General features: G+C 38.8%; 1 protein-coding gene across 4 annotated transcripts in view; it reads left to right on the top strand.

The window, feature by feature from the left end:
- The first annotated feature begins 1,261 nt into the window (after window positions 1–1,261).
- Window positions 1,262–26,850, top strand: part of LOC131258036 (uncharacterized) — a 78,917-nt gene continuing 53,328 nt past the window's right edge. The window contains exons 1-4 of one of the 4 annotated variants that reach the window (XM_058259067.1): window positions 1,262–1,333; window positions 1,415–1,999; window positions 2,096–2,176; window positions 22,674–23,428. In XM_058259067.1, coding sequence (XP_058115050.1) covers window positions 1,310–1,333; window positions 1,415–1,999; window positions 2,096–2,146 — 660 coding nt within the window. In that variant the 5' untranslated portion in view covers window positions 1,262–1,309 and the 3' untranslated portion in view covers window positions 2,147–2,176; window positions 22,674–23,428. Of the gene's footprint in view, window positions 1,334–1,414; window positions 2,000–2,095; window positions 2,177–10,925; window positions 11,121–22,673; window positions 23,429–26,850 lie in introns of those variants that run through there. The other 3 variants (XM_058259069.1, XM_058259070.1, XR_009177790.1) reach the window with 3 other exon arrangements.

Genomic DNA, 26,850 nt, shown 5'->3' with positions numbered 1-26,850 from the left:
CATGTGAATGGTTAAAACTAATAAGAATCACATTCCACACGCTTATACATCCTACATAGACCAATTGCTTAAATTATTCATTTTAAGTAGTCTATTGTTTGAATCCTCTACTTGGCTTGGAAGCTTGTAGAGTTAAGTTTAATACATCTTGATTAATTGCATATTAGATCAAGATTGAGGAACTAGGATTTTAAATTGGCATAAATTTTATAAAGTCCTCTTCACCCTCCTCTAGGACACTTTGACTTATTCCATACTTCTACTAGAGCGATCTAAACCATAATTTAAATTGGTATCAAAGCATGGTTCCTCTTCAGGATTTAATCATCTAGAGGAAGATCTCAACTGAAGTTGGAATTATGGGCAAAAGAAATGGAACATCAATCTCATGTCCTCCCATATTTAATGGCCTAAACTATGTGTACTGGAAAGCAAGAATGATCTACTTCTTACAAACCTTAGATCATTACGTTTGGGAGATTGTTGAGAATGGATATGTTTCACCTACTGAACAGGTGGTTCTCGAAAATGCAACAACAATTTCTAAACCCAAACCAAAGGAGAAGTGGACTCAATATGACAAAGAAATGAGGATGTGTGAAGCCAAAGCCATGAATGCAATTTACTGTGGAGTTTCACTAGATGTCTTTAATCATGTGCAAACTCAAAGGCTGCATGGGAGTTATTAGAAACTACCCATGAAGGAACTAACACAGTAAAAATGTCAAGGCTGCAACTTCTGACATCTCAATTTAAACACATAAAGATGGAAGAACATAAGACATTCATAAAGTTTTACACTAGGTTAAGCGGCATATGCAACTCCATGGGGGGACTTGGGGAAAGAATTCCGGTATCTAAAATTTGTAGGAAAATTCTGGGATCTTTGCCAGAACGATTTAACCCCAAGGTCACCACAAGGTACAGTTGTATGTTGGTCCCGTAAAAAGTGTCCGTACAGTAGAGTAATAGCTTGGTAATATAAGTTTTGACAGGCACAGAAAGTACCGTGGGTTAAAAGTAAGGTATACAGTCATAAAAAACGCAACATACAATTGACTTTTGATCAGCTGAATTCTTCTTTTTGTTTTCTTAAGACACATGGTGTCCCGAAGTGAGACTAATCCCTGCGGTCCCCATCTCGAGACTAATCATCCGTGAAACACCGAGCAAACCTTTCGGGGAAACACCGACAACATGAAGAAACTTGGAAAACCTGAACAAAGCTCACCTACTCTATAAATAAATAAACGATTTTCATTTCTTTCCATATTTTTAATCAAATCCATCTCCTCTTAGAAGCTGATTGATGTCCCAATTTCCCCCTCATGAGGTAAAATCTAATCCAGTCAATTTTTGTACTTGTTTTTCATATTTCATTACAAATCAATAATTAGGGTTTTGATTTTTGCAGAAAGGAGGCTCTAATCAAGATATCGAAAATGGCGTTGTCGATGTTCCAGGGCCGTCAGAGAGTCTGAACACTGCACCACCGTCGTTGGAATTGATGATTACTATCATCAGTATAGTATGGATGATCGTGGCGTTCCTCTTGAGTCTCAACTATCCAATCAGTGATGGCAACAAAGTCCTGAACGCTTTATACATTCAGCATAAGATGTCCTTCTACTCTATTGTCATGATCAGTGTCGCAGCCTTCTACTCCATGTCCGTGTGGATGATGATAATAGTGGGAAGATACCGGCCCCCCATAGCCAGAAATCTCATCCTCTTTATCTTGGTTCTTGGGGTGCTAGCTTCGACAGTGTTACTGTATGCCCTGCTACCAGAGAAGTCGAGTTGGATCGTATGGTTCTTCTTTGCACTGACCATCTGGGTCATGTTGGATATGCAAGAGTGTGAGTGGGCCACCCAATTGAAGGGCAAGATTTGCAAGCCGGTTGAGGAAGGGTGTAAGTGGGCCACCCAATGGACCATAGACAAGATTCACACCCTTTATGGTTATTGTTTCTGTTGTCTACCTACTGGCAGTCCCAGTGTGAGGGACGCAATTCCTATCTGTTGAATTTGTGGAATTTCTTTCCCAGACTTAAACTATGTCTAGATTGCTAACTTATGATGGTTGCTTTTGTAGTGTAGAACGAGCCAGACGGTGGTAGTCATCCTCATCATCATATTCATATGAGATTTCTATGCCGAAGGATCGTTTATACAGGTATGATCTAACCCATGCAATTTTAGATCTGTTGAGAAATCTAATATGATCATGGATGGGAGGCACTGGATAGATGGGTTTTGTTTCTAAAATGCAGAGAAATGTTTTACTCAATTGCAATCTCCTTGCAAAAAAAAACCCAAAGGAGTAGGTGACCTTGTTAATCATAAGTTCAAGAGTAAGAGAAAAGGTGAAGGGAATTTGAAGAGGCTTTATGGGAAGATAGGTCACTTTAAGCATTAGTGAGAAGCATAACCATAACATAAAGTAGAGATGGTGGAGGGATGGATTAAGGTTGATATCATGCCCCAAAATCCGACACCCAGGTTGGCCAAACCCTAATCCTGCATCCCAAGACATGACTTGAATATAATATAAGCATAAATCGCAATTCATTATACAATATCATTCCACACAACATACACTTCCTTAATACAAACATTAAAATATCTAATCACAACCATCTAAAAAGTCAATCGCTCTTCCCACTATAACTCTTCTTATAATGAATTTGAACTTGAAAAGGGTAACTAGACTAGATAGACAAAAATAAAAGGCTAGAACTCTGCTCCAGTTGCTCCTCTGACTTGATCTTGATCCTGAAACTGAATTCCCAAAAGGGTGAGCTTATACGTGCCTAGTGAAAAAATTCTTAAAAGTTAAAAAAATAATAATAATATCTTTCAAATCTAGTATGAGTTCAAAAATAACATGTTCTAAATATGGCAGATTTTCAAATATAGTAAGTGTTGTGCAGCACACCAACAACGCAGTGAGCCTAGATCCAATCTCAGGCCTCACCCACAAACGATAAACAAGAATAAATATAAACTAGAAACAGATGAAAGCAATGCGAACAAACCACAAGACAAGATATACGTGGAAAAACCCCAAACTAGGGTAAAAAACCACGGATGCAAACTTTCACTATGAAGAACGAAGATTACAAGGCAATATACTAACCTCTCCCTTGGAAGTACAGAGAAAATCTCTTGCCCACACCTTAGAAATATATCCCAATATTCACCTTGTCCCTAGAATAGCCCAAGGGACCCCAATTTATAGTTTTGGCAACTTCCCTTTCGCACCCTTTCAAAAGGCGACACCGAAATTCGCAGTTCGCATCAGATTCGGAAACGAATCTGCGTAACCACGATCGGTCGAGCAAACTACATGACCAGTCGAGAGGACCCCACGACCGGTCGAGCACCTCGGAACCAAAAATCTTATGCTCGCTGGACTTTGAGTCGAGCCAGTCCACGACTGGTCGAGCAGGGGCCACGACCGGTCGTGCGACCCCCAGATGTGGCTCCACATCTCAACAATCTCCCACTTAGAGACACATCGCCATAAACCTTTGTCTTCTTCATCTGGAGTGCATCACCTCCCCGTCTTCAATCCTAAAGACCAATCAAAGCTAAACAGAGCTTCAGCTTCTCCCGTGTGACCGCCTTGGTTAGCATATCCGCAGGATTCTCACTTGTATGAATCTTCTCCAAAGCAATCGATTCATCTTCCAGTAACGAACGTATGAAGTGATATCTGATGGCAATATGCTTGGTCCTTGAATGAAAGGCTGAATTCTTAGCCAAGTGTATTGCACTCTCACTGTCACTGTACAGCTTGCAATCTGCTTGCTTTTTACCCAACTCTTCCATGAAACCTTGCATCCATACCATCTCCTTGCACGCTTCTGTAGCCGTAACATATTCTGCTTCTGTCATATTAATAGATACTATCTTCTATAACTGAGAGACCCAACTGACTGCAGCACTACCCAGAGAGAAAACATAACCTGTAGTGCTTCTTCTGCTGTCGATGTCTCTTGCCAAATCTGAATCCACGTAGCCTTGTAACTTGATTTCTGATCCACCATAATACAGCCCTACATCCTTAGTACCTACCAGGTATCTAAGGATCCACTTCACAGCTTCCCAATGTTCCTTCCCGAAGTTGTTCATGGACCTGCTAACAACTCCCACTGCTTGAGCAATGTCTGGCCTCGTGCTCACCATAGCATACATGAGACTCCTTATCGCTGACGCGTATGGGACTTTAGCCATGTAGTCCCGTTCCTCCTGCGTCTTTGCACCTTGCTCCTTAGATAACTTGAAATGGTTGGCTAATGGAGTGCTAGCCGGCTTTTCACCTCCCATATTGAATCGATCAAGTACCTTGGCTATGTACTCTGCCTGTGACAAAACTAGTTTCTTGTTTTCCCTGTCACGCTTTATCCTCATGCCTAGAATTTGTTTTGCAGCTCTTAAATCCTTCATGGCAAATTCTCTAGACATTTGAGATCTGAGATGTCCTTCATGCTTGAACCGGCCACAAGCATATCATCAACGTACGGAAGAAGGATGATGTACGACGTATCAAACTTCTTCAAATAACAATAGTGGTTTGCATGACATCTCCTAAAACCGTTTCCCGACATGAAACTGTCGAACTTCTTGTACCACTGTCTCGGAGCCTACTTCAGGCCATATAGACTCTTCTTCAGTCTGCACACCTTGTTCTCCTTTCCTGGTGCCACGTATCCTGTCGGCTGATGCATATATATTTCTTCTTTAAGGTCCCCATGAAGAAAGACTGTCTTAACATCTAGCTACTCTAGATGTAAGTCCTCTGTAGCCATTATACTCAAGACCATGCGAATCGAAGACATTTTCATTACCGGTGAAAATATTTCAGTGAAATCGATACCTGCCTTTTGTTGAAACCCTTTCACAACCAATCTAGCCTTGTACCGTTTCAAACCATCGTGCTCCTCCTTCAGTCTGTAAACCCACTTGTTATGAAGAGCTTTCTTACCCTTGGGTAGAGCGACTAGCTCCTATGTACGATTAGACTCAAGAGAGTCCATCTCATCATCCATGGCCTGCTCCCACTTAACTCGTGTATCTGATTGTAACGCCTCTTCAAAACACTCTGGCTCACCATTATCTGTCAGCAGTAGATAATGTAAGGAGGGTAAGTATCGGACCGTGGGTCTCCTCTCCTGAGTAGACCTCCTCACAATCGGTGTATTCGGCTCTGCCTCATAATGCTCCTGTGCATGATCATCCTGTGGCGCTGTAACACCCGTGTTCAGTAACTCTTCCAACTCTATGAATTCTTTTTCTTTGGCCTTATTTTCTTGCACACTGCCCTTATGCATCACTTTTTCATTGAAGATTACGTCCTTGCTTCTGATGATTTTCCTGTTTTCTGCATCCCAAAACCTGTAGCCAAAATCATACTGCCCGTAGCCTATAAACATGCACCTCTTGGACTTCGCATCCAGCTTATTTCTGTGCTCTGCATCAATGTGAACATATGAAGTGCAACCGAACACTCTGAGATGTGCAAGGTTCACTTCTTTCCCAGTCCACGTTTCTTCTGGTAACCCACCATCCAATAGTACTGAGGGACTTCTATTGATGAGATATGCGGCAGTATTCACAGCATCTGCCCAAAAGGTCTTAGCCAACCCTGCATGTAGCCTCATGCTCTTGGTGTGTTCAAAGATGTTCCTGTTAATGCGCTCAGCCACACCATTCTATTACGGTGTCCCTGGAATCGTTTTTTGATGTTTGATTTCATTTGCTGCACAATACTCCTCAAATCTCTTATCACATTATTCTCCCCCATTATCAAATCTGAGACATTTTACTGTTTTACTTATCTCGTTTTCTACCATAATTTTTCACTTCTTAAATACATCAAATATATCAGATTTGTGCTTTAAGAAATAAACCCACAGTTTTCTACTAGCATCATCAATAAAAGAAACAAAATAACGTGAGCCACCAAGAGATAATACCTGTGCCGGTCCCCACACATCAGTGTGTACAAGCTCCAACAGATGCATCTTTGGAGCGCGTCCCGTCTTCTTGAAGCTTACCCTCTTCTGCTTGCTATACACGCAGTCCTCGCAGAATTCCAAGTCAATAGACTTCAGCCCCGGTAGCTTCCCTTTTGACAATAGCACTTTCATCCATTTCTCACTCATATGTCCCAACCTCTAATGTCATAACTGTCCATTCACTCCAGTTGATGCTACTGAGAGTGAACTATACGATTCTAAAGTCACATATAAAGTACCTTCCTACTTGCCTCGAGATATTACCAGGGCATCTTTTGTGATCTTCTAGGAATCACTAGTGAATGTCGTCACATAACCAGTATCGGCCAACTGCCCCACTGAGTTCAAGTTACGTTTCAAACTCGGTACATGTCTGACATCCTTCAATTTCAAAACTGTTCCGTCTTTCTGATTTACATGAACGTCCCCCTTTCCAACAATACTACACGGCTCATCATCACCCAGGTAGACTCTCCCAAAGTCACCTGGCACATAATCACGCAGAACTTCCTTACATGAAGTAGCATGAAACGAAGCACCCAAGTCTATAACCCAAGACTCATTCCTCGCATCAAGAGACAAGATCAATGCCTCTGTGTCACTCTCCTCAGATAGATTCACTGAATCCTTCCCGCCTTGAGAGCTTCCTTCTTGTTTCTTGAGCACCCTACAATCACGTTTCATGTGCCCCTTCTTGCTACAATGCCAACACCCGTTTTTGTCTTTCGGTCCCCTGGATTTCTTCCTCGACTTAGACCGCTCGTGTTTATGGCCTCATTCGTTCAGCGATCTTCCTCTTCCTTTAACGTGTAGAGCATTCCTTGAATCCCCTGAAACTCCTGATATCTTTCTTCTAGATTCTTCGCTGAGAATTAGACCGGCCACATCATCAAATTTCAGCTTTGTCGACCCTGGAGAATTGCTCATAGCAATCACCAAACCATCCCAACTGTCTGGCAAACTGGATAAGATCAATAAAGCCCTGACCTCATCCTCAAAAATAATGCCAACGGATTCCAACTGGCTTGTGACTGTATTGAACTCGTTTAGATGTTCAGCCACGCTCCCACCATCTGACATATTTATGTTGAATATCTGTTTCATAAGATGAACCTTGTTGGACGCTGAGGGCTTTTCATACATGGTGGCTAGGGCTTCCATTAATTCTTTTGTAGTTTTCATCTTAGATATGTTGAAGGCAACGCTCTTAGGCAAAGAGAGTTGGATCGTTCCTAAAGCCTTCCTATCCAGTAAAAATCATTCATCATCTGTCATCTTTTCTGGTTTCTTCTCTTTTCCTCTTAGAGGAATATAGAGATCCTTCTGATACAGATAGTCCTCCATCTACATCTTCCAGAAGGCAAAGTTTGAACCATCAAACTTCTCAATTCTAGTTTTCCCTTCTTCTGTCATCGCTCCCAATAGAACTAAACCAATAGCTTTGATACCAGTTGTTACGCAGCACGCCAACAACGCAGTGAGCCTAGATCCAATCTCAGGCCTCACCCACAAACGATAAACAAGAATAAATATAAACTAGAAACAGATCAAAACAATGCAAACAAACCACAAGACAAGATATACGTGGAAAAACCCCAAACTAGGGTAAAAAACCACAGATGCAAACTTCCACTATGAAGAACGAAGATTACAAGGCAATATACTAACCTCTCTCTTGGAAGTACAGAGAAAATCCCTTGCCCACACCGTAGAAATATATCCTAATATTCACCTTAGCCCTAGAATAGCCCTAGGGACCCCAATTTATAATTTTGGCAACTTCCCTTTCGCACCTTTGCGAAAGGCGACACCGAAATCCGCAGTCCGTATCAGATTCGAAAACGAATCTGCGTAACCACGACCGGTCGAGCACCTCGGAACCAAAAATCTTATGCTCGCTCGACTTTGAGTCGAGCCAGTCCATGACTGGTCGAGCAGGGGCCATGACCGGTCGTGCGACCCCCATATGTGGCTCCACATCCCAACAGTAAGTTTCCACATATGCTAGGCTCATAAATGTAGCTTTTATTTATTTATTTATAGAAACTAGCAGTTAAACAAAAACGAATAATACAATATGGTTAGAATCATGAATGATTGCAAGAAATAGCTAGAATTCGATGCTAATAGAAATCATGATATCAAATCAAATAGTGCATGAATGTAGTCTACAAGAATTGTGCCATCATTAACAAGTATGAATCATCAAAACACCAGGGCCTTTTTGTCATCAGCAGATCAAAACTCTCATAACCGTGACCTTTTGCAGTTTCTATCATGCTCAATCGGGTGAACTCATAGTGAGGGATACGATCATCTCTTTCAAGCAAAATCTACCTGCGTTCTTGTGTAAGTGACATACGATCACTACACCTGGGCCAAGGTAGGCCAAGAAGATCCAATTAGGGTTTAAGGCTGTTTCAACCTCAGGATCACAGAGCCCTCTTATTTTGCTTTATGGGATTTTCAACCTATGTATTGTTAGTGTTCCAAAAATCCATGATCAATCTTCAGTATAAGAACTTTTTAAAAATGAGACTTCCCTAAAGTGGACTTTTCATTACAATTAAAAATAAAAATAAAAAATGCCAAAAATAGAATTTCCATGATCAAAAGTTTCTAAATCTAAACCTTCCATGAATGTAATTTCTAAAGATAGAATTTTGAAAATATTTATTTCGTTAACTTATTTTTTCCAAAGCAAACCTTTCAAATTCACATAGCATTCCATGATTATTTTCAAATCATGATAAAAATTAACTTCCATCAACATACATGCTTAACCAAGCAAGAATCCAAACCCTTTCAACACATAAACGAAACATGCATGGATTTCTAAAAATTTCAGCAGTAAAAGACTTAATAAAATCATTGTTGGACTTTAGAGAATTTGAAATGAAAATCTTTACAATTAGTATATTTCACATCATAGTTATAAGATCACAACTATTGAACAATACATCATAGCTTTCAAGTCTGATCACTTGAAAAATGTGCATCACTATCCCTAACCTAATTGGGATTCAAAGTAATTTATTATTTAACCCTAGAATTCTAGAGAATTGGGGGAAAGAATCTTAGACTTCTTAGGTTTACAGGAAATTGTGCATAATCTCCATATTCGGGTGAATTTGGTGTAGCATCAGTATATTTATTGTCCAATGGATCTAGCACTTAGGGATTTTATAAAAATTTCTCTATTCCAACATGGATTCCAACATGATTGGGTAGGTTTAGTACATGCTCAATGGTTAAAAGTGAACTCGTTTATGAATGAATATGTGACTTTATATGCATGAGTGGTGAGAATAAACATGTACACACACATACGTATATTTATACATATAATTATATAATTGCTAACTTTAAATTAATCTAAATCATAAGTGGGTCTGTTTGGTATATAGATCAATGGTTAACAATAGACAGGTCTGACATACATATAAACGTTTACACCTAGCATATATTGATGAATGCATAGCTGATCATGTATATGCATCACTGTTTTAAATATTGAAGATATCGGCCGATACATCCCACGATATATCTTGTATCCCATCAGTGTGATACGAAACGCACAAGTAGTGCGATACATCCCACATGTTTGATCTAGTGAGCATTTTTGAATTTCGATGCTCTTGTTTTCTGTAAATCATGTTAAATTAGTGTCGGATTGTTACAAATTCATGATTTTTCATGTTCCGCCTGAAAAATTATGAATTGGAAGCTTCGATTTCGAGATTTGGAGGAGATGGGCCGAGTTGCGAAAAATTGAAAAAAAAATCTAAATTTCTCAATTTCTCGCAAATCGTTTGCAATCTTTGTGTTCAAACATCACATCAAACATGTCTATAACCTAATCTAGTGATTCTTCTTTTGCTTTTGAATGTATTGCTTGTGTTGCCACTCGTCTTCTTACAATTATAAATTATATGAATAGACATTGAATGTACTTACATCAATTCAGTTAGACAACGCATAAATTAGGATCCCATACAAAGAAAACCTATTATGTGTACTTGTTTTTTTGTAATGTTTTGATTTATAAGTGTGTATTGATGTCTTTTTTAATAATCACCGAACTTTCATCGAAAAATTCAACCAATTTCTCAATGTTTCCCCATGTTTCCAACAATAGCGATACATTACACGATACAACCGATATATCCCATGCGATAACCAATACGTATCTGTATCCCAAGAATGCAATACGCCACGCGATACCGATATTTCAAACACTAATATGCATTAATGAATGGATAGATCTATGCATGTGTGCTTGGATGAATGCACATGCACGTTTATTCGTGTACATGAATGCATACAAAAATCCCAGGTTATTACATTCTACCCCCTTCAAAAGAATTTTGTCCTCAAAATTCAAGCGCGCTTACCATGTGAATGAAAGATGATGCTTCTCTCTAATCAACGGTGTGTCTAAGTGTCTGCTATATTTTGTGTGATGTAAGTTTGTGTGTGCACAAGTGTGTATGATTGCCTACAAGAATCTGGGTTATTATAGTTGATGACCTAGTTTGATACGTTGGTTTATGGACCTAGTTATTGTTGTCCGTTTGTTTGAGAGATGGAAGTTTTAATCGTTTATATGGTTGGTTATGATTTATCCTAATATTACTACTACTCTATACTTACTAAGCCTTGTATGTGTGATTCATTATGTGGATATGTTATAATTGGTTCTCTCCACTCTCCAAGGGAATTTTGAAATAGGGATCAGGTACTAAATACTATTCTTAGACCTTGGAGAGATGCTGCGCAGATGTGGCTCAGTTCCATTGATGACATTGAAAATATAACTCCATTGATGCCTCTGATGATGTCTAATGAGTGGAAAGCATGAGTCTGCACAATATGCTAACCTTCAACTAATTACATATCCTTATCTTCTTAGAGGATGGGTGTCACTGCCTATGATATAGATAGTGCTGATGAGAGCAATGATTCTGATTGTATCACTCGATGATACATGTTGAAATACAAGTGTGCTGAAATCCCATAATTGCAAGCATATATGGATGAATGATATGTCGATCTTACCCTGATCGTGAGCACTAGGGACTAGGGAGAGATGTTAATCACTTAATGTGATCACGGTACGGTTCTTTCCCCTCGCTTTAGTTTCCACATATAAATGTTCATTGACATGGACTAACAAACTGTTAAACTGTTATTTGGGCAGAAGATAGGAAGGAGGAAAGTGAAGCCAAGGTTGAGTGCATATTGGTCAGGAGTGAGGAGGGTTACAAGCTACGACTATAGTAAAGAGTAGTATTAATGGACGACTGAATTAGGGTCATTGACCAATATTATGTTTTAATTTTTGAACCTTTCCAATTCTACTGAGAACCAACAGTTTGATAATTATTATGACTGGTTTTTATTATTATTGCTCCTGGTAATTGTTATTACAATGCACTTTGCTTATATTATGTACGTGTATGTGTGTGATTCATGTAGTGGATATAAGGTGATTGATTTTTCTCCACTCTTTAAGAGATTCTCGCATTATGGATTATATTCTGGATTCCATCCATAAAGCTTGAAGGGATACCACAAATCCATCATTCAATTCCATTGATGCCTTTACTTGTGTCATTTGATGATCTATGTTGAATCACAAGTGTGTTGACATCCCACAACTGTGTGTATATGTGAATGAATGACATGTTGATATTATGCTGATTGTAAGCACTGGGGAGAGATGTTGATCAGTTTATGTGATAAGGGTTCATTACTAGCGTGGTTGTTTTTCCTACCATGATTGGTTGGATCTAAGGCTTTACTAAAATGAAACCAATTGAAAAGTGTTACTTGGGAATAAATGTTGAAAGGCAAGTCTTGCCTGCTGATAGAGGTTCCCAAAATATACTGATGTACGCATGGAAATACAGATAACTGTATGTCTTAGCCAGTGGGAGGAAAAACCACACACCGCAATAACCGTGATCTATGATGGAGGTTGTTCATGTTAAAACAACCTTATGTTTCCACATGAGTGGATGAAGTGCTTCTCGTGATGATATGATGCGACTATAGCATACCTATGTCTCTTGTAGGGTGATAATGGTCGATCAAGCATGTGACATACTGGGTAGTTCCATGATGATCCAAGTGTGCTTATATGGCACAAGATCACTCCCTCGTGGATCATGAGGTTCTTGGTTGAACATGAGTTGTCAGGTGATCAAATCCTGATAATAAAGGATAAATAGGCAAGCATGGAAGAAAATGATTGAACTAGGTATACGTAACTGCGTTTCTTTGACAAGGAAAGTTGCCTTTTGAGAGATTGTGTGAACTTTAATAGGATTAGTATGATTCCGTGATATTCTTGGCTAAGGAGTTCTGGTTCGACAAGAATGCTTAATGGATTTGAGCACAGATTGGTTTTAGGGCAAGTGAGAGATTTTTGGAGTATATACCCTAAGAAACCTTGTGAGCCCTCATCCACTAGCCATGTGGGTGGGACATGCTATTATACCTTAGGTTGTAGTGTCACCTTGAACTTATGTACGTATATGGGTTAGTTGAGGAGTGAGTCCTTTGGTAGCCCTTGAGTGCTAGAGATTGGACACTACTATCATTGACTGAGGAGAGTTGTGATCCATAGATTTTAGTACCTTATATAGACCATGATCATCACAGATACATAGGACACACATGTGGACATTCATTTATGAGACATACTGCTAATCTTATGTGAGGGAACTGACTTGGGTCAAGATAGACAATCTCCACCATCAAGTTGTCATCTTAGTGTTGTTGTGCCTTTGCCCTTAACCCACATAAGACTGTATATGTACTTCAGATATAAGATCCAAGTCAAGACATTTGACCAAGGGGTCAAGAGCTTCAAGAAAATCTTCTATATGCAATTGTAGAGGCTTATTGGCTGAAAGTCTGACAATATATATATATATATATATATATATATATATATATATATATAATGTTAGGAATCATGTAGATGAGAAAGCTACCAAAGGCTCGCAGATTCTCTCCCCTTCCATGAACTTGCATACTAAATTAAGAATATCTTCCCCCACAATTTCCTAGAAGAACGTGAAAAAGCTGATCAAGTAGCCATCTAGTCTCGACACACTATCTTGAGGAGTAGAAAATGTTGCCGCCTTCACTTATTCCATATCTAAAGCGTGCAAAAAGTCTTCATTATATTAGTCTGGAACTAAGCTTGGGATGATACTAAGGATGTCATCTGCTGGACCAACACCTTCTGATGTATAAATGGAGCTGTAGAACCTGGCTACTTTTGTCTCTGTCTCTGACTGAGATTCCAAAATAACTCCCAATTCTGTCTTTATCCTGTTTACAAATAATCAATGTCGCTTCTCCGTGACGGAGTCGTGAAAGAATCTTCTCCATGAAAGAATCTATTGTTGCATTCTCCTTCCGACAGCCACTGGTTTCTTGACTTTTGCTTTCAGAAGATTTCTTCCTGAAGGAGAGCCGTAACCAGCTTGGATTTTGCATCCTCAAGGGCTGTACTACATTCCTTTGATATGGACAACGTGAGATCATGTTCGGCCTTCAAAGCTGCATCATTTGCAACTCCGACGCTTCGGAAAATGTCCCCAAATTCCTTGTTTCATTCCCTCAGCTTAGATTCCCACTTCTTCATTTTCAGAAAGACTTTGACAATCAGTGATGCAAACAACTCCGTCTCCCATATTTCCTTCACCACCTCTTTAAATCTGATTTGGTTTGTCCACATTATCTGAAATCTAAATGGCTTCGAGGAGCTGTCCACTAGTTCCTTCACAGGCACCAGAATAGGAGAGTGATTGGATAAGAGATAAGAGAGGTGAGAGACTTTGAAGGTAGAGATTCCCTTACCCACTCCATGTTAACTAGTACCCTATCAAGTCTTATTCATGCTCTCCTATGACCTTGTCTGTTATTACACCAAGTAAACCTTGAGCCTTCAAAACCCGCATCTACTATATGCCAACTTCATCTATAACTCGTTTGAATTCTTCGATAGCTCTAACTTTTGGAGTGTTGCCCCAAGCCTCTCTTTAGCATCCAATTGACATTAAAATCACTACAAACTACTCATGGACCCATGATCAAGCCTCCCCAGCTTTGCATTTCTACTCTTGCATCTTGATCGTGGAACTTTGCTCGGAGGCTTCTATCAAATCCCAATTCCTATGCTACTTAAGGTAACTTAGAAATATTAAACATAGGCTCTTGAAGCATAAGAATACAGGCCTTACGATTTCTCTAGTGTTTTTTTTAGGCATTCTCTTTTTCCCATCTCATTTGTTCCTCTTTTCCTTTCCTTTCAGTTTTACATAACTCTGCATGGTATTAGAGCGGATTTCATTATTATTTACACCACTTTCTTTTCTTTTATGTCATAAATTCTTCCTTTTCTTTTCCTATTTGCTCTTCTAAGGTTTATTCTTTTTTGTTTTTTAGTGTGGTAGGCCTTCGTCATGGTCTGCGTGTTAAGAGTGTGAATGGTATGTTCGTGATCATCGCTCTTGTGTTCGATTGAAACGTGTGAGTTGATTGTTCGTTTGGTGTGGTGTGTACAATGTGTGGACCTTGCAATTGGAGAGTTCTTAGATCTGGAAGAGTCAACTTGCATCCATATAGGCACGTTGTTATTCTCTTTAATTTCTTATAATTGAAATTAAGGGTGATCAAAGATTTGGGTTTCTAAATCCATATGATTTTCTAGAGGTTCAAATAACTTGCTATAAAACTTTAAATAACTTACCATAAAACTAAATGAAGCAAATTATCTTTAGTGGTCTAAATCTATCCGAGTGTTTTTTTTTGCAACCAAAGGCAAATTAAAATATTTGATTGTGGTGAAACCAAGTTGAAAGTGATAGCACATACAGTTAGTGGCTTTAGGAAAATGCTCAGATCATGGCGTGGTTGTGGAACAGTATGGAAACATCTATTAGTGAAAATGTGATGTTTTCAGATATGACAAATGAGGTGTGTGATGTGTTACGAGAGATGTATTCATCCGATAAAAAAATATCTCATACATATCAGTTGTTTGAAGAGATTTTTGCATTTTAACAAGGGGATAAGTATCTTGGTGAAATATTATTCAAAACTCAAAGTAATGCGGGAGGAGATGCATGTGCATCAACTACTTACTAATGATCCGGAGAAACAACGTTGACAACGTGAGGATTTTCATGTTGCTAAATCCATGTTTGGCTTGAAACCAAAACATGAGCCAATGCGTGTGCATATCTTGGGTGGCAAGGATGTTCCATCCCTAAAAGGAGTTTATGTTCACCTTCGATGTGTATAACTTGGCTCTATGGGTAGAGCAAGTGATAATTTTCATTTGACATTATTTGTTAGATGTGGAGATGAATGTGTATCAGCTACTTACTAATGATCTAGAGAAATAACGTTGACAATGTGAGGATTTTCTTGTGGCTAAATTCATATTTGGTTTGAAACCAAGACATTAGCCAGTGCGTATGCATATCTTGGGTGGCAAGGATGTTCCATCCCTAAAAGGAGTTTATGTTCGCATTCAACGGGTATCACTTGGCTCTATGGGTAGAGCCAATGATAATTTTGATTTGACATTATTTGTTAGATGAGGTTAGGGGTGCACATTTAACCGGTAGAATCATGGAACCGGACCGGAACCGTTGGATTGGTCCGGTTTGGTCCGGTTCTGGACAGCACCGGTTCCAGTTCCGGTTCCAAAATTGCAAGAACCATTGGATACGGTTTGGTTCCGGTTTAGGGGCATGTAGAATCGAACTGAACCGTGGACCCGAACCGTGGAACCAATCCGTTGAACTGTGGCCCAAAACCGTGGATCTGAACCTTGGATCCGAACCATTGATCCAGAGCCATTCCATTTTTTATTTCTTATACCTTGCTTCCTCGGCCCATTTACAGCCCTACTAATCTCATCGTTCATGTATGACTATCATAATGGCATTATGATATTGTTATCGCTTTCAACTATAGTTGTTTCTCCTTTATCACCTTCATTGCAAGTCGCAACACATTCTATTGTTGATTATAACTTCTTCAAGGTTTTAGAGATGCAGTAGTGTTGCTTGTGACTGGCCTCAAACAACTCCTGAGCAGGAACAGATCGTTGGGCTGAAGCTACTATGCCACCAACTGCCAGGCCTGCCAGCAACAACACCGTACATAAACACAAACCTGCTTGTAAGTCATTACAGCAGGTTCAAAATTCCAACTTGTTCCCTTCGAGCCCCTATGACACCTACTGCAGTGAACAGCTCCAAAGAGACGCTTGCTGTTGATGCACCAAAAATCAAAGTCATCTTCTAGTGGCCCACCTTTATTTTATAGATGTATATTGAAGCCAACCATCACTGCCTCTATCTGCCTCGGATCCGTCCTGAGCAACCACCAGTTTTTTGTTTCTTTTTCAAAGACAACAGCAGCACCATCATTCACCTCGAATTAGTACAAACACCAAATCAACCTAGGCATGGAATTACACACACATGAACGATGGGATTTTTTTTTTTCCACCTTTTTTCTTTTGTTGAATTTTCTAAAAACCCAGAACCATGGAACTGATCCGGAACCAAACTGGTTCTCACGGTCCGGTTCTGGTTCTGAAAATCCCAGAACCATTAGGAACGGTTCGGCTCCAGTTTTACCCCAGAACCGGACCAAACCGACCCGTGTGCACCCCTAGATGAGGTAGAGGTGGTGATTGTAGTGGCTAAGGTAATTAATCAAGGATGTGGCAAAGGTAATGAAGGTGGTCATAATGATGCAACAAGGGGTCGTGTTAGAGGTCGTGGACCTAAAGAGTGTACTCACTGTGGGCATACAAATCACATTGTTAATAAATGGGACATGGGAAGTTAGTTGGGCAAATGAGGCATCTTATTTTGAAGAGAGTAGTGGGTCTCATTCTGTTGGTTCTACTCCTACAATTCAATAGACAAGTACATCTAATGACATAGTCATGCTTACCAAAGATGAATACTTCAAGTTATTGAAGAATCAACCCATCTTTGTCGCTACTCTCACTTAACCACACTCATCAACTCAGGTATGACTTCGGTTCTAGTCCTCTATGCCATGAATTATTGACTTTGGAGCTTCTGATCATATGACATGTAGTCTAGTGCCCATTCCTTTATTGATACATTATTGTCGAGTTCATTAGTCTCTTTGGGAAACGTTGCCTAGTCTAAAGTGTGTGAAATGGGTATTGTTCATCCAAATTCCTTTCTTTCATTGTCATCAATTCTCTATGTACTTAAATTTAATTTTAGCTTCATGTCTGTTAGTAAACTCATAAAATCACTTAACTGCTCTATGGTATTCTATCCTGCACATCGTATTTTCCAAGATCTAAAGACGATGAAGTTTATTGGTGGAGGACATCAACATTTTGTGTTTTAGTATCTTGACTGTGAAGTCGTTGGAGTAGTAGTGCAAAGCAACATTTGTCCTTACTAGTGATACTGTCGTCTCGGTCACCCGTTTTTGAAGATTCTCAAAAGTTCCATTCCTTTATTATTGCATTATTGGCTATGTCAACTTTAGAATGTGAAGTGTTTGAATTAGTTTTAGCATCATCGAATCACTTTTCCACTACATGTGGAAAAGCATAGTCTAGTTTCATCTTCTTTGGTTGATTCAAATATTTGGGGGCTTGATTGAGTTTTAGTGTGTGAGGGTATAAGTATTTTGTTACTTTTGTTGATGATTTTTCAAGAATGACTTGGCTTTATTTAATGAAAAGATAGATATGAATTGTTATATATTTTTAAGATTTTTTGTATGGAAGTAGATAATCAATTTAACTCCAAAGTGTGTGTTTCGTTTAGAAAATGCTAATGAGAATATATCCAATTCTTTTAGCTTTTATTTATTTGAAAATGGGTGCATCAAACATTATGTGCCTTTACAACAAAATGGTGTTGTAGAACGGAAAAACCGTCATTTGCTTGAGATGTCACGTGCCTTGATTCATATAAATGTCCACTTTCTCTTTTTCTTTTGAAGTGATGCAATTTTAATAGCGTGCTATTTGATCAATAGAATGCCCTCTATTATATTGACGAGTTAGTCCCCTTGTGCAATTTTGTTGTTAGGTTATTGTTCTCTATGCCCCACAATGTTTTTACATGTGTATGCTTTGTTCATCAATTAGAGTTGGGCCATGATAAATTAGACCTTAAAGCAATTAAATGTATTTTACTTGAGTATTCTACAATATAAAGGGGTTTTATAGGTGTTACAATCCTCATCTTCGAAGACAATTTATTTGTGCCCATGTTGCATTCTTTGAGCCCACTCAATTCTTGTCAAATAAGGGTAAATCTCCTGACTTGGAAGCTTCACCATCTCATCCCTTAGTGCCCACGCATATTCTTGTTGAAGAAAACACTATCTAGTTGCCCATGTCCACTGGTTCGTCTATTCTTGATGGTGGCGAGAAAGAAGTTTGATGAGAAGAAGAAGAGAAGTTAATCATCTATTGAGTACGTTAGCATTTTCAATCCCAGGAAATCACATGGGAGTGGGAGTAAAAGGACGCGAGAGTCAAAAGTCATTGGAGCAAATGAGGCTAGAAGATTAACATTTTGAACCCCATCCAGCAAAGCTGTGGCATTTCGTGTTCGTAAGGCTTCCTTCAGACCTTTGGCAAGGAGAAGCAAACCCCAACCTTCACTCCAGAGGTAAATCCCCAAGGTACGTCTCGCATGTCCCTTCCCGCAATCTGCTGGGTACCTCTCTTTGGCAGAGGTTTTCACATGCATAGTCCTTCTCAGTAGGCTTTCTAGAGAGAGTTCTAGGGTTATTAGCAATCAGTACCCTGATTTCCCTTCCCATTCTTCTATCCCCAATTCCCCTGTCTCTCCTTCCCATAGTTGTGTCATTATTTCTTCCTGTCTCGTAGGGGGTAGGCTACCGGGCATCTCGGGTTAAGGGCCGGTTCCACTATCGCAATCGGTTCATCTGGCTAAGGGTGATTGGACTCAGGTTGTGAGAAGAAAGTCTCATGAGCTAAAGAATAGGGAGCAGAATCCTAGTAGCGTGAAGAAAACTCCTTACTCAGCTTTTGCAAGTTTCCCAACCCTCTCTGTTGCTAATTTGCCACAATCTTGGGATGAAAAACAAAAATGCTATCTAGGGTCTTCTCCAAGGCAGGGAAAGTTAAGGAATCTGTAATCCCTAGGAAGAAAGGGTCCTCGAAACCGCAGGGTTTTTCTTTCGTTTGCATGACATTTATGGATGCCACCTCCTCTGCCATTGACATCCTTCTTCGGTCCACAACTATAATGGCCGACGTAGCTTAGTGCAGATGGCTCGTTATGGACTACTTCATCTTCCTGCAGCCACGGTCCCAACCAAATGAATAGAGATGTCTCCCGATCGCAATGCATCGATGATATACCAATACACTTTTTGAAAATATCATTGTTACAAGTTTCTGATATTGTCGATACATTTGCACATATTGATGATACCGCACTTCTGTCGGTCCTATTTCAAAAATTTTGGGAAATTTTCCAAAAATCTACAAAAATCGATTTTCCTTCAAGTTTTAATTTTATTTTATTTTAACACTGAGATCAGTTTTTGAAGTATCAGTATCACTAGAAACTATATTGATATTGCCGATAATCGTAAATGTGGGGAACTGTGGGGGAAATGGTGGAATTTTTAGTGAAACTTTAGGATATGCCAAAATACACATATATGGATATTTAGGAATTTTTAAAAAAAATAATAAAATGAAAAAGATTGCATACATAATAAGTTTCCATTTAATAGGAGCCTAAAAGCATGTTCTTTCATAAGCAAGGTATTCAAAATTGGTTGCATAACGGTTACGGACGTTACATAATGGTGACAGTCATAACCATTATGCATTATGGGGCCGAAACAGTTGTAAAGGCCGTTACAGAACAAACAAGCCGTAGTGGCCATGTAATGGTCTTATAACAGTTTTTTTTTTTTTTTTTTCAAGGGGAAAAAAAAGGAGCCATAACGGCTGATATGGGGGTTGTAACAACCGTTACAACCCGTATCATAATGGTAACGGTGGTGGCCATTAAGGTCACCATTATAGTTATGGAACACCTTGATCATTAGAAATCAATCCAACCATCCCCATCTATTCATCCAACCATCCAACCTTCCATCCGAACACCCATCGATATTTCAGAATATCGACAACACAATATTTCACTATGAAATCATTGGCAACTGGAAAGGAAACGAAAGATTATGGTCTTGATATTGCCCATGTTGTGATAACAATAATATCCCAATGTTATTAATATTATCATCGACAAATTGAACATTGCATAAAACCATGTGCCCATAAAAAAAAATTAATATGGATTTTTTTAATAAACAGAATTTTGATGATATCGATACATTGGTGATATTATCAAAATATCATTGAGAGACTAACAATATGATACCTAGAATTTACACAATTGAAAATATTGGCGATACATTGGTGATATCGAAATACAAGCAACATCTAGAATTTGCATAGTAAAAAATATTAACGATATCAATGCATTGGTGATACTCAACGATACATTGCCAATACCTGGAACTCTTGATACTATCGGTGTTATCGGTATCGCTACCAATGTTATTAGTGTCGTCGAGCTAGAGATACAAATAATATTCGGGATATTTTGATAATATCGGAGATACTTCAAACAATGACTGTGATTGCATTGCTAAAGGGATTTCAACCAATTCTTTTCATTTGTTTGGAGGGAAAAGGGAATTTGGGTGTTGAAATCGAGACTGGAGAGCATTTGGTGAGTTTTTGCTAATTTAAATTGTTTTCTCTTGTTTAAATTTGTTGGAATTTATGGAATTAAGTTAGTAATTCATGATTTTGCATGTTTCGCACTTTCAATTATGGATTTTGACCTTCGATTTTTTAATTTGGATAAAATAGGCACCCATTTAGCTTGCAATTATAGTGTAGTAGAAAAATCATGTGAGAGTGCTTAAAGGTTGATTTACAGATTGACAAAACTTTTGGGAACTTTCAAAAAATTATTTTTTAATTAAAAATAAATAAATAAAATAAATTACTCATGCCTCGATGGTAGATTCACAAGAGTTTCAACACGAGGTCATGGGTTCAAGTACCCATTGTGGTGAAATCCCACTGTGGTGTGAGTGCGTGGGTGTGTAAAATAAATAAATAAATTGTTTGAAAAAAATTACATTGACCAGATGTTACTTGTGTACTTATGAGTGCTGATCTTAACATCAGCTACACATTTATTTACTTCAATTTTTTTTTAATTATAAATATAATTTTAAAAATATATATTTTAAATATATGCACTGTATAGTGAAGGACAAATTTGCCTTTTGAATGTATTGATTGTGTTTTCGTACATGTCTTTTATGATTTATATTACATGAACTGATCTTGAATATAGTTGCATCACTTTTGTCAAACATCGTAGAGTTTAGGACCTTATACAAAGGAACTTATGATGTGTAGTACTGGTTTTTTATGATCTTTTGAGTTCTAAGCGTGTATTAATGCCTATTATTGTATCTCTTGAAGTTTCATTGAAAAATTTGACCAATATTCCGATGTTTCCTAAAGGCAACAATACATTACACGATACACATGATATTTCCCATGCAATGCCTAATATGTTTCCATATCCCAACGGTGTGATATATGCATCAATACTGACACTCGAAACACTGCTTATATCTACTATATATAACGGGAGTAAACAGGGGCAAATTTTCCAGCATTTAGTTTCCTGAGAGGCTAAAAGCTTGTGTTACTAAAGGACATGATAAAGGGTTTTAGACTGAAATAATGGGCATGCAGGTAATTTGGAGAAGTTATTTGGCTGTTGGAAGATGCTCCTCTCTCTCTTTACAATGAAAAAAGCTTTGATAATCTGGCAAAGTATGATAGTTGATACATGGGCATTAATAATTTGTGCAAGTGGCATGTAATGAACTCAAATAAACCATAAAAATCGTGGGTCCATTTGAATCTCTTAAACAGAGGATTGCATTGATTTGATTTCTGTTTGGTGGGTGTTGAATGAACAGTTGAAATAAAAACAATTAACGGCACAAAATTCAAGAAATAGATGTTTATGGTGTGCTATTTAAAGTGGATCCAACCTGGAGGTCTTGGACGGTTTGAACCATTACTATTTTAAAACTGCCCCTCCACCAATTCCCAATTTTCTTACACACCACTCCCTCTATTTATTACCGCTGCACACACTCTTTACCATCACGTGATACAGGGCTGTAAAGCCCGAATAAAGGCCTTTAAAGGACTGATATGGGGCTGATACATTCTATTTCCTTTAAAGGAAGCTTTGACCATTACAAGGCCGCACGGCCTGCATGGTATCCGTCATACAGCCGGCCGTTACCATTTCTAAATACCTTGCTCCACATGCATTGTATGTGCTATATCTACTAGTCTGTTAAATGTTACTCCATAATATTTGTTGGTCATGAAGATTTATGTTTCTAATTCTTATCGTTCTTGTTTCCATCATTCGTTTTTGGAAAATTATGATTTTGTTTGCAAGCCAACTCCTGCCATTGTTATGTTATGTAATAAAGTGATGCATTTTCTTACAGGAAAGATTGTCAGGGGCAGTGACATGTCCAACTTCATCTTCTAATGCATCCATTGGGAATAAAACGCATGGTTACTTACCTGTAGCCGAAAACCATAGAGCATCAGAACCATCGATTCCATTCCTGCCCTTCAATTCTCAAAACAAGAGAAATCAAAAGAGAAGGCTAAGATGGTAGCGATTGGAACCAACAAAACAGCTGGTATCGGAAATGCAACAGAAGCGAGCAGTCAGGTCTAGTTTCAGCAGCTGGTGAATCCTTTTGCAAAGGCATCTAACAGCGATGGGAAGTTGAAAGAGAAGAAAAAGGCAGGACGGGAAGATGGAATTGAATACAACTGCCAGTGAGGGGAGTGCTAAGGGAGATACAGTTTCAACGGCTTGTGAATCTTTTCAAAAAGGCATCTAACAACCAGGAGAAGTTCTCTGTTCGGGTCTCTCAAGAAGATGAAGGTCAGCTATTTTAGACAAAACAAGGGAGGAAAATTGGAGGGGGCCGGTTTAGCACCTTTGCCACAAAAGAACCAGCCCTGAGATGGAACGGATATATGCTTGTATTGCTCACCCCACTCGAGCTTCATGCAATTGTTGAGTTTCTGTTATTGCCATGAAGTAACAAAATCGTGATATGATTTAGATCATCGACATGAATGATGACAGATATTTCAATGGTGATGATGTAAAGTTTGCTTTGTTTATCAACACTTGTTAGCCATTCATTGTATGGCTCGAAATGTACTCTTAGATGTGCTTGTATGGGTGCAGCTCATATATTGAAATACTTGAGAAATAACAAAGAAAAATGCTGTCGTCCCATCAATCTGGGAATTTTAAGTAACATTTGATACAGAAATGTCAAATCTGCATTTGTTCCTCGTCATTATTGACTGGTCATGATGGAAAGATCGAACTGGGCTGATGATCCCAACCATCTGATTTAAGAGCATGAAAGTTAGGAACTGTAGATAAAGGTTGTGAGTCTATTATAAAGCGCTGTGCGACTTGTCCGAGTTGACTCAGACCTGATTAGAACAGATCTCTTTTGACACTGCGATTCAGCACTGAAAACAGGGGTGATTCGATCAACTTAACTAAGTTACCGCAACTAGGGAAGCGGATTGGCTGATGTACTACACACCACTGACCTCAGTGGTGCGTTGACGTCACCAAGTCCTGTGGGCCTGATCATGAGGTATGTGTTATATCCAAACTGTCCATTTGGCGAAATTGTTGTAAGTCGTGGGCCTAAAATTAAGATAGATTCCAAAGATCAAGTAGACCACACTGTAGAAAGCAGTGAGAGATTGAACGTCTACCATTGTAACCTTCATGGGGTCACAGAAGTATTGGATCAATATGAGATTTTATTTTATTTTTTTCCTTCATCCACGTCTATGTTACCTTATGAACGGAGGTGTGCCTTTAAAATACTTTAACGCTGTGAATCATTATCCCAACTTCTATTTGTGGTGTGGCTAATTTGATCTTTGGATGTGACTCATTTTTCATGCTCTAAAATGATCTGGCCAAATGGATGGACGGTGTGAATATAATAAATATATCATTGTGGGGCCCACAACTTTGATTTCCTTTCCACCAAGGCGTTCTGCTTTGCACACCATTGAGGTCAGTGGTGTGTGGTACACCAGCCAATCCGCTTCCCACAACTAGGATGAGTGGTGAGTGTGTCATGGAAGGGCCAGCTCCACTCAGCTCTCAGACCTAACAAGTTGAATCGGTCCTTTACTGAGTCACCCTTGACTTTGACTTAAGACCCAACGACTCATTTTGAGTCAACGAGTCTTGAAACAACGGTCAAGATCGAGAATGAGACCAAACTTGTCTTGCTTATGATTTCGAAGCACCTTTATAATTTTGAGAATTGGGGGGTCAAGATCCCTGTAATCCAGACCGTTGGTCTGTAATTTGCTCCAATAGTGCTCTCTACGAATTCAAGATCCAGATACCACTGTTTTGTTTCTCTTCCTAACCATCCATATTTGGGAAAAAAAAAGCCAGAGTCAAACATTCTTCTTTTGAAGAGTCTATCCATGGTCAGAAAGCACAGATCTATGGTCTAGATCACCAGATCTTGGAATTCACTTTTTAGAACTGTAGCTTGTGTATGCAAAAGTATGGTTGCCACACTAGTTTATTCCTAAGATTGGGTACTTCGGTCATTTATGAATTCTGGGGGTTGAAATAAATCTGGCCACGCATAGGGTAAGGTGCCGATTGTGTTCTGCCCCAACACGACCTACCTAGAGAGGGAAGGTCCCGTAAAGGGATCGGTGGGACTCACAACAATGTATATGTTTTATCCCAGCCGTCCATCCATTTTTACCTATCAATTTAGGACACTAATACCAAAAGGAGGTAGATTGAAAGCTCAAGTGGACCATACCACAGGAATTAGTGGGGATTGAATTCTTACTGTTGAAAACTTCTTAGGAACTACCAGGATGTTTATTTGCCATCAAAACTATTAATAAAGTTACATAGACATGTATGAAGGAAAAAATAAAAATATCATCATGATCCAAAATTCAATTACCTCGTAGAAGTTTTCGGTAGTAAGCTGTCAATCCCCACGTGGTGTGGTCCATTGAGCATTAAATCTGCCTCTTTTTCCAGCTAATGCCTTAAAATGATATGTCAAAATTGGTGTTTTATATTAATAAAACAGGTACATCATGGTGGGCCATGGAGTCCCAACAGAACCACCTGTCTTTAGTTAGGTCTCCATGAGAATCAATTTCGTCCTCCCTCCGGTTGGATGTAAATTAATCCACACAGGGGATTTGTGGGGCCCACTGTGATGTATTGGTTTTACTCCGTCCATCTGTTTTTAGATAGTCAAAGGTGATAAGCCCAAAATTGAAACAAGTGAAAAGTCTCAATTGGACCTGGATGTTTATTTGTTGGATGAATGGAAATTACAAATCTCAATCATGGCCTGTGAAGTTTTTAACGGTGGATGTTCAATCTACATTCGGATGGCTTACTAGTGTCTTGTATCTATCTCTAATTTAGACTTCTATGCTTAAAATGGAAGTAGATTGCGTATAAATGTGTAAGGTCCACCATAATTTATGTATTTTATCCACTCTGTCCATCCATTTTACAAGATAATTTTATTGAGCTCAAAATGAGGCATATATAATGTTCAAATGGACCACACCACAGTTGAATTGAATCATCTACAGTTGTAAACTTCTTGAGGCCCACGGAAGTTTTAGATCAAGCCTATATTTGTGTTTTCCTTTCTTCCATTTATGTATTATCCAATGAACAGGGTAGATGACAAATAAACATCACTGTGGAGCCTAGAAATGTTTCAATGGTGGAAATCAATATCCTCACTGTTTTCAGTGTTATGATCCACTTGATCTTTGGATATGCTTCAATTTTAGGCTCAACCCCTTAAATTAGATTGAAAAACAGATGGCCGGTGTGGATATACCATATAGATATTCAAAGTGGGCTCAACTGAGTTTACTCAATACGATAAGAACTAATTGAGTAACTCAGAATGCAATCCCATTTCTGTTAAAATGATATTGAAAATCTGATAAACGCCTTAAACGGCAATCCGCCTTCAACCACGCTACCTGCTACCAAATAAAATTCACACTCCCTGATTGGATATTTTCCTACGTTTTCAGCACATCTTCCGTCATATAAGAATGCGAGGCGGCCATTTTAAAGTCATGATTATTAGAGGAGTCCTAGGCCGACTCTGTTCCACGGCTCATGGATGTGGATTTCCTGCTAAAGCCTTTAAGCAGAACCAGGAAGTTCTTGCGCAAGGATGCTGGGTGGGACCTACCGCTGTGTGTGAGAAATCCACTCTGCTCATCCATTTCGCGAGCTCATTTCATGGCATGCAACTAAAAATAGGAGGATTAAAAACTCAAGTGGGTCACACCATTTCATGGCATGCAACAAAAAATAAGTAGGATTAATAACTCAGTGCGTCACACGAGAGGAAATAGTGGATTTTTAATGAGCACCGTTGAAATATTCTACTAGTCATAAAAGCATTATATCAGCCTAAATTTGTTGTGTTTTTATTTCATCAAGGTTAACCTTATAAGTAGTTTGGATGACATATAAGCATCAAGGTGAAGCCTAAAAAGGTTTCATAAGTAGGAATTTCTTTCCCCAATTTTCCATCT

This window comes from Magnolia sinica, chromosome 10 (genome assembly GCF_029962835.1).
Source record: "Magnolia sinica isolate HGM2019 chromosome 10, MsV1, whole genome shotgun sequence".
NCBI classification, from domain to species: Eukaryota; Viridiplantae; Streptophyta; class Magnoliopsida; order Magnoliales; family Magnoliaceae; genus Magnolia; species Magnolia sinica.
Note: the sequence above shows the minus strand (reverse complement) of the source record. Positions and strands in the feature narration are given on the sequence as shown.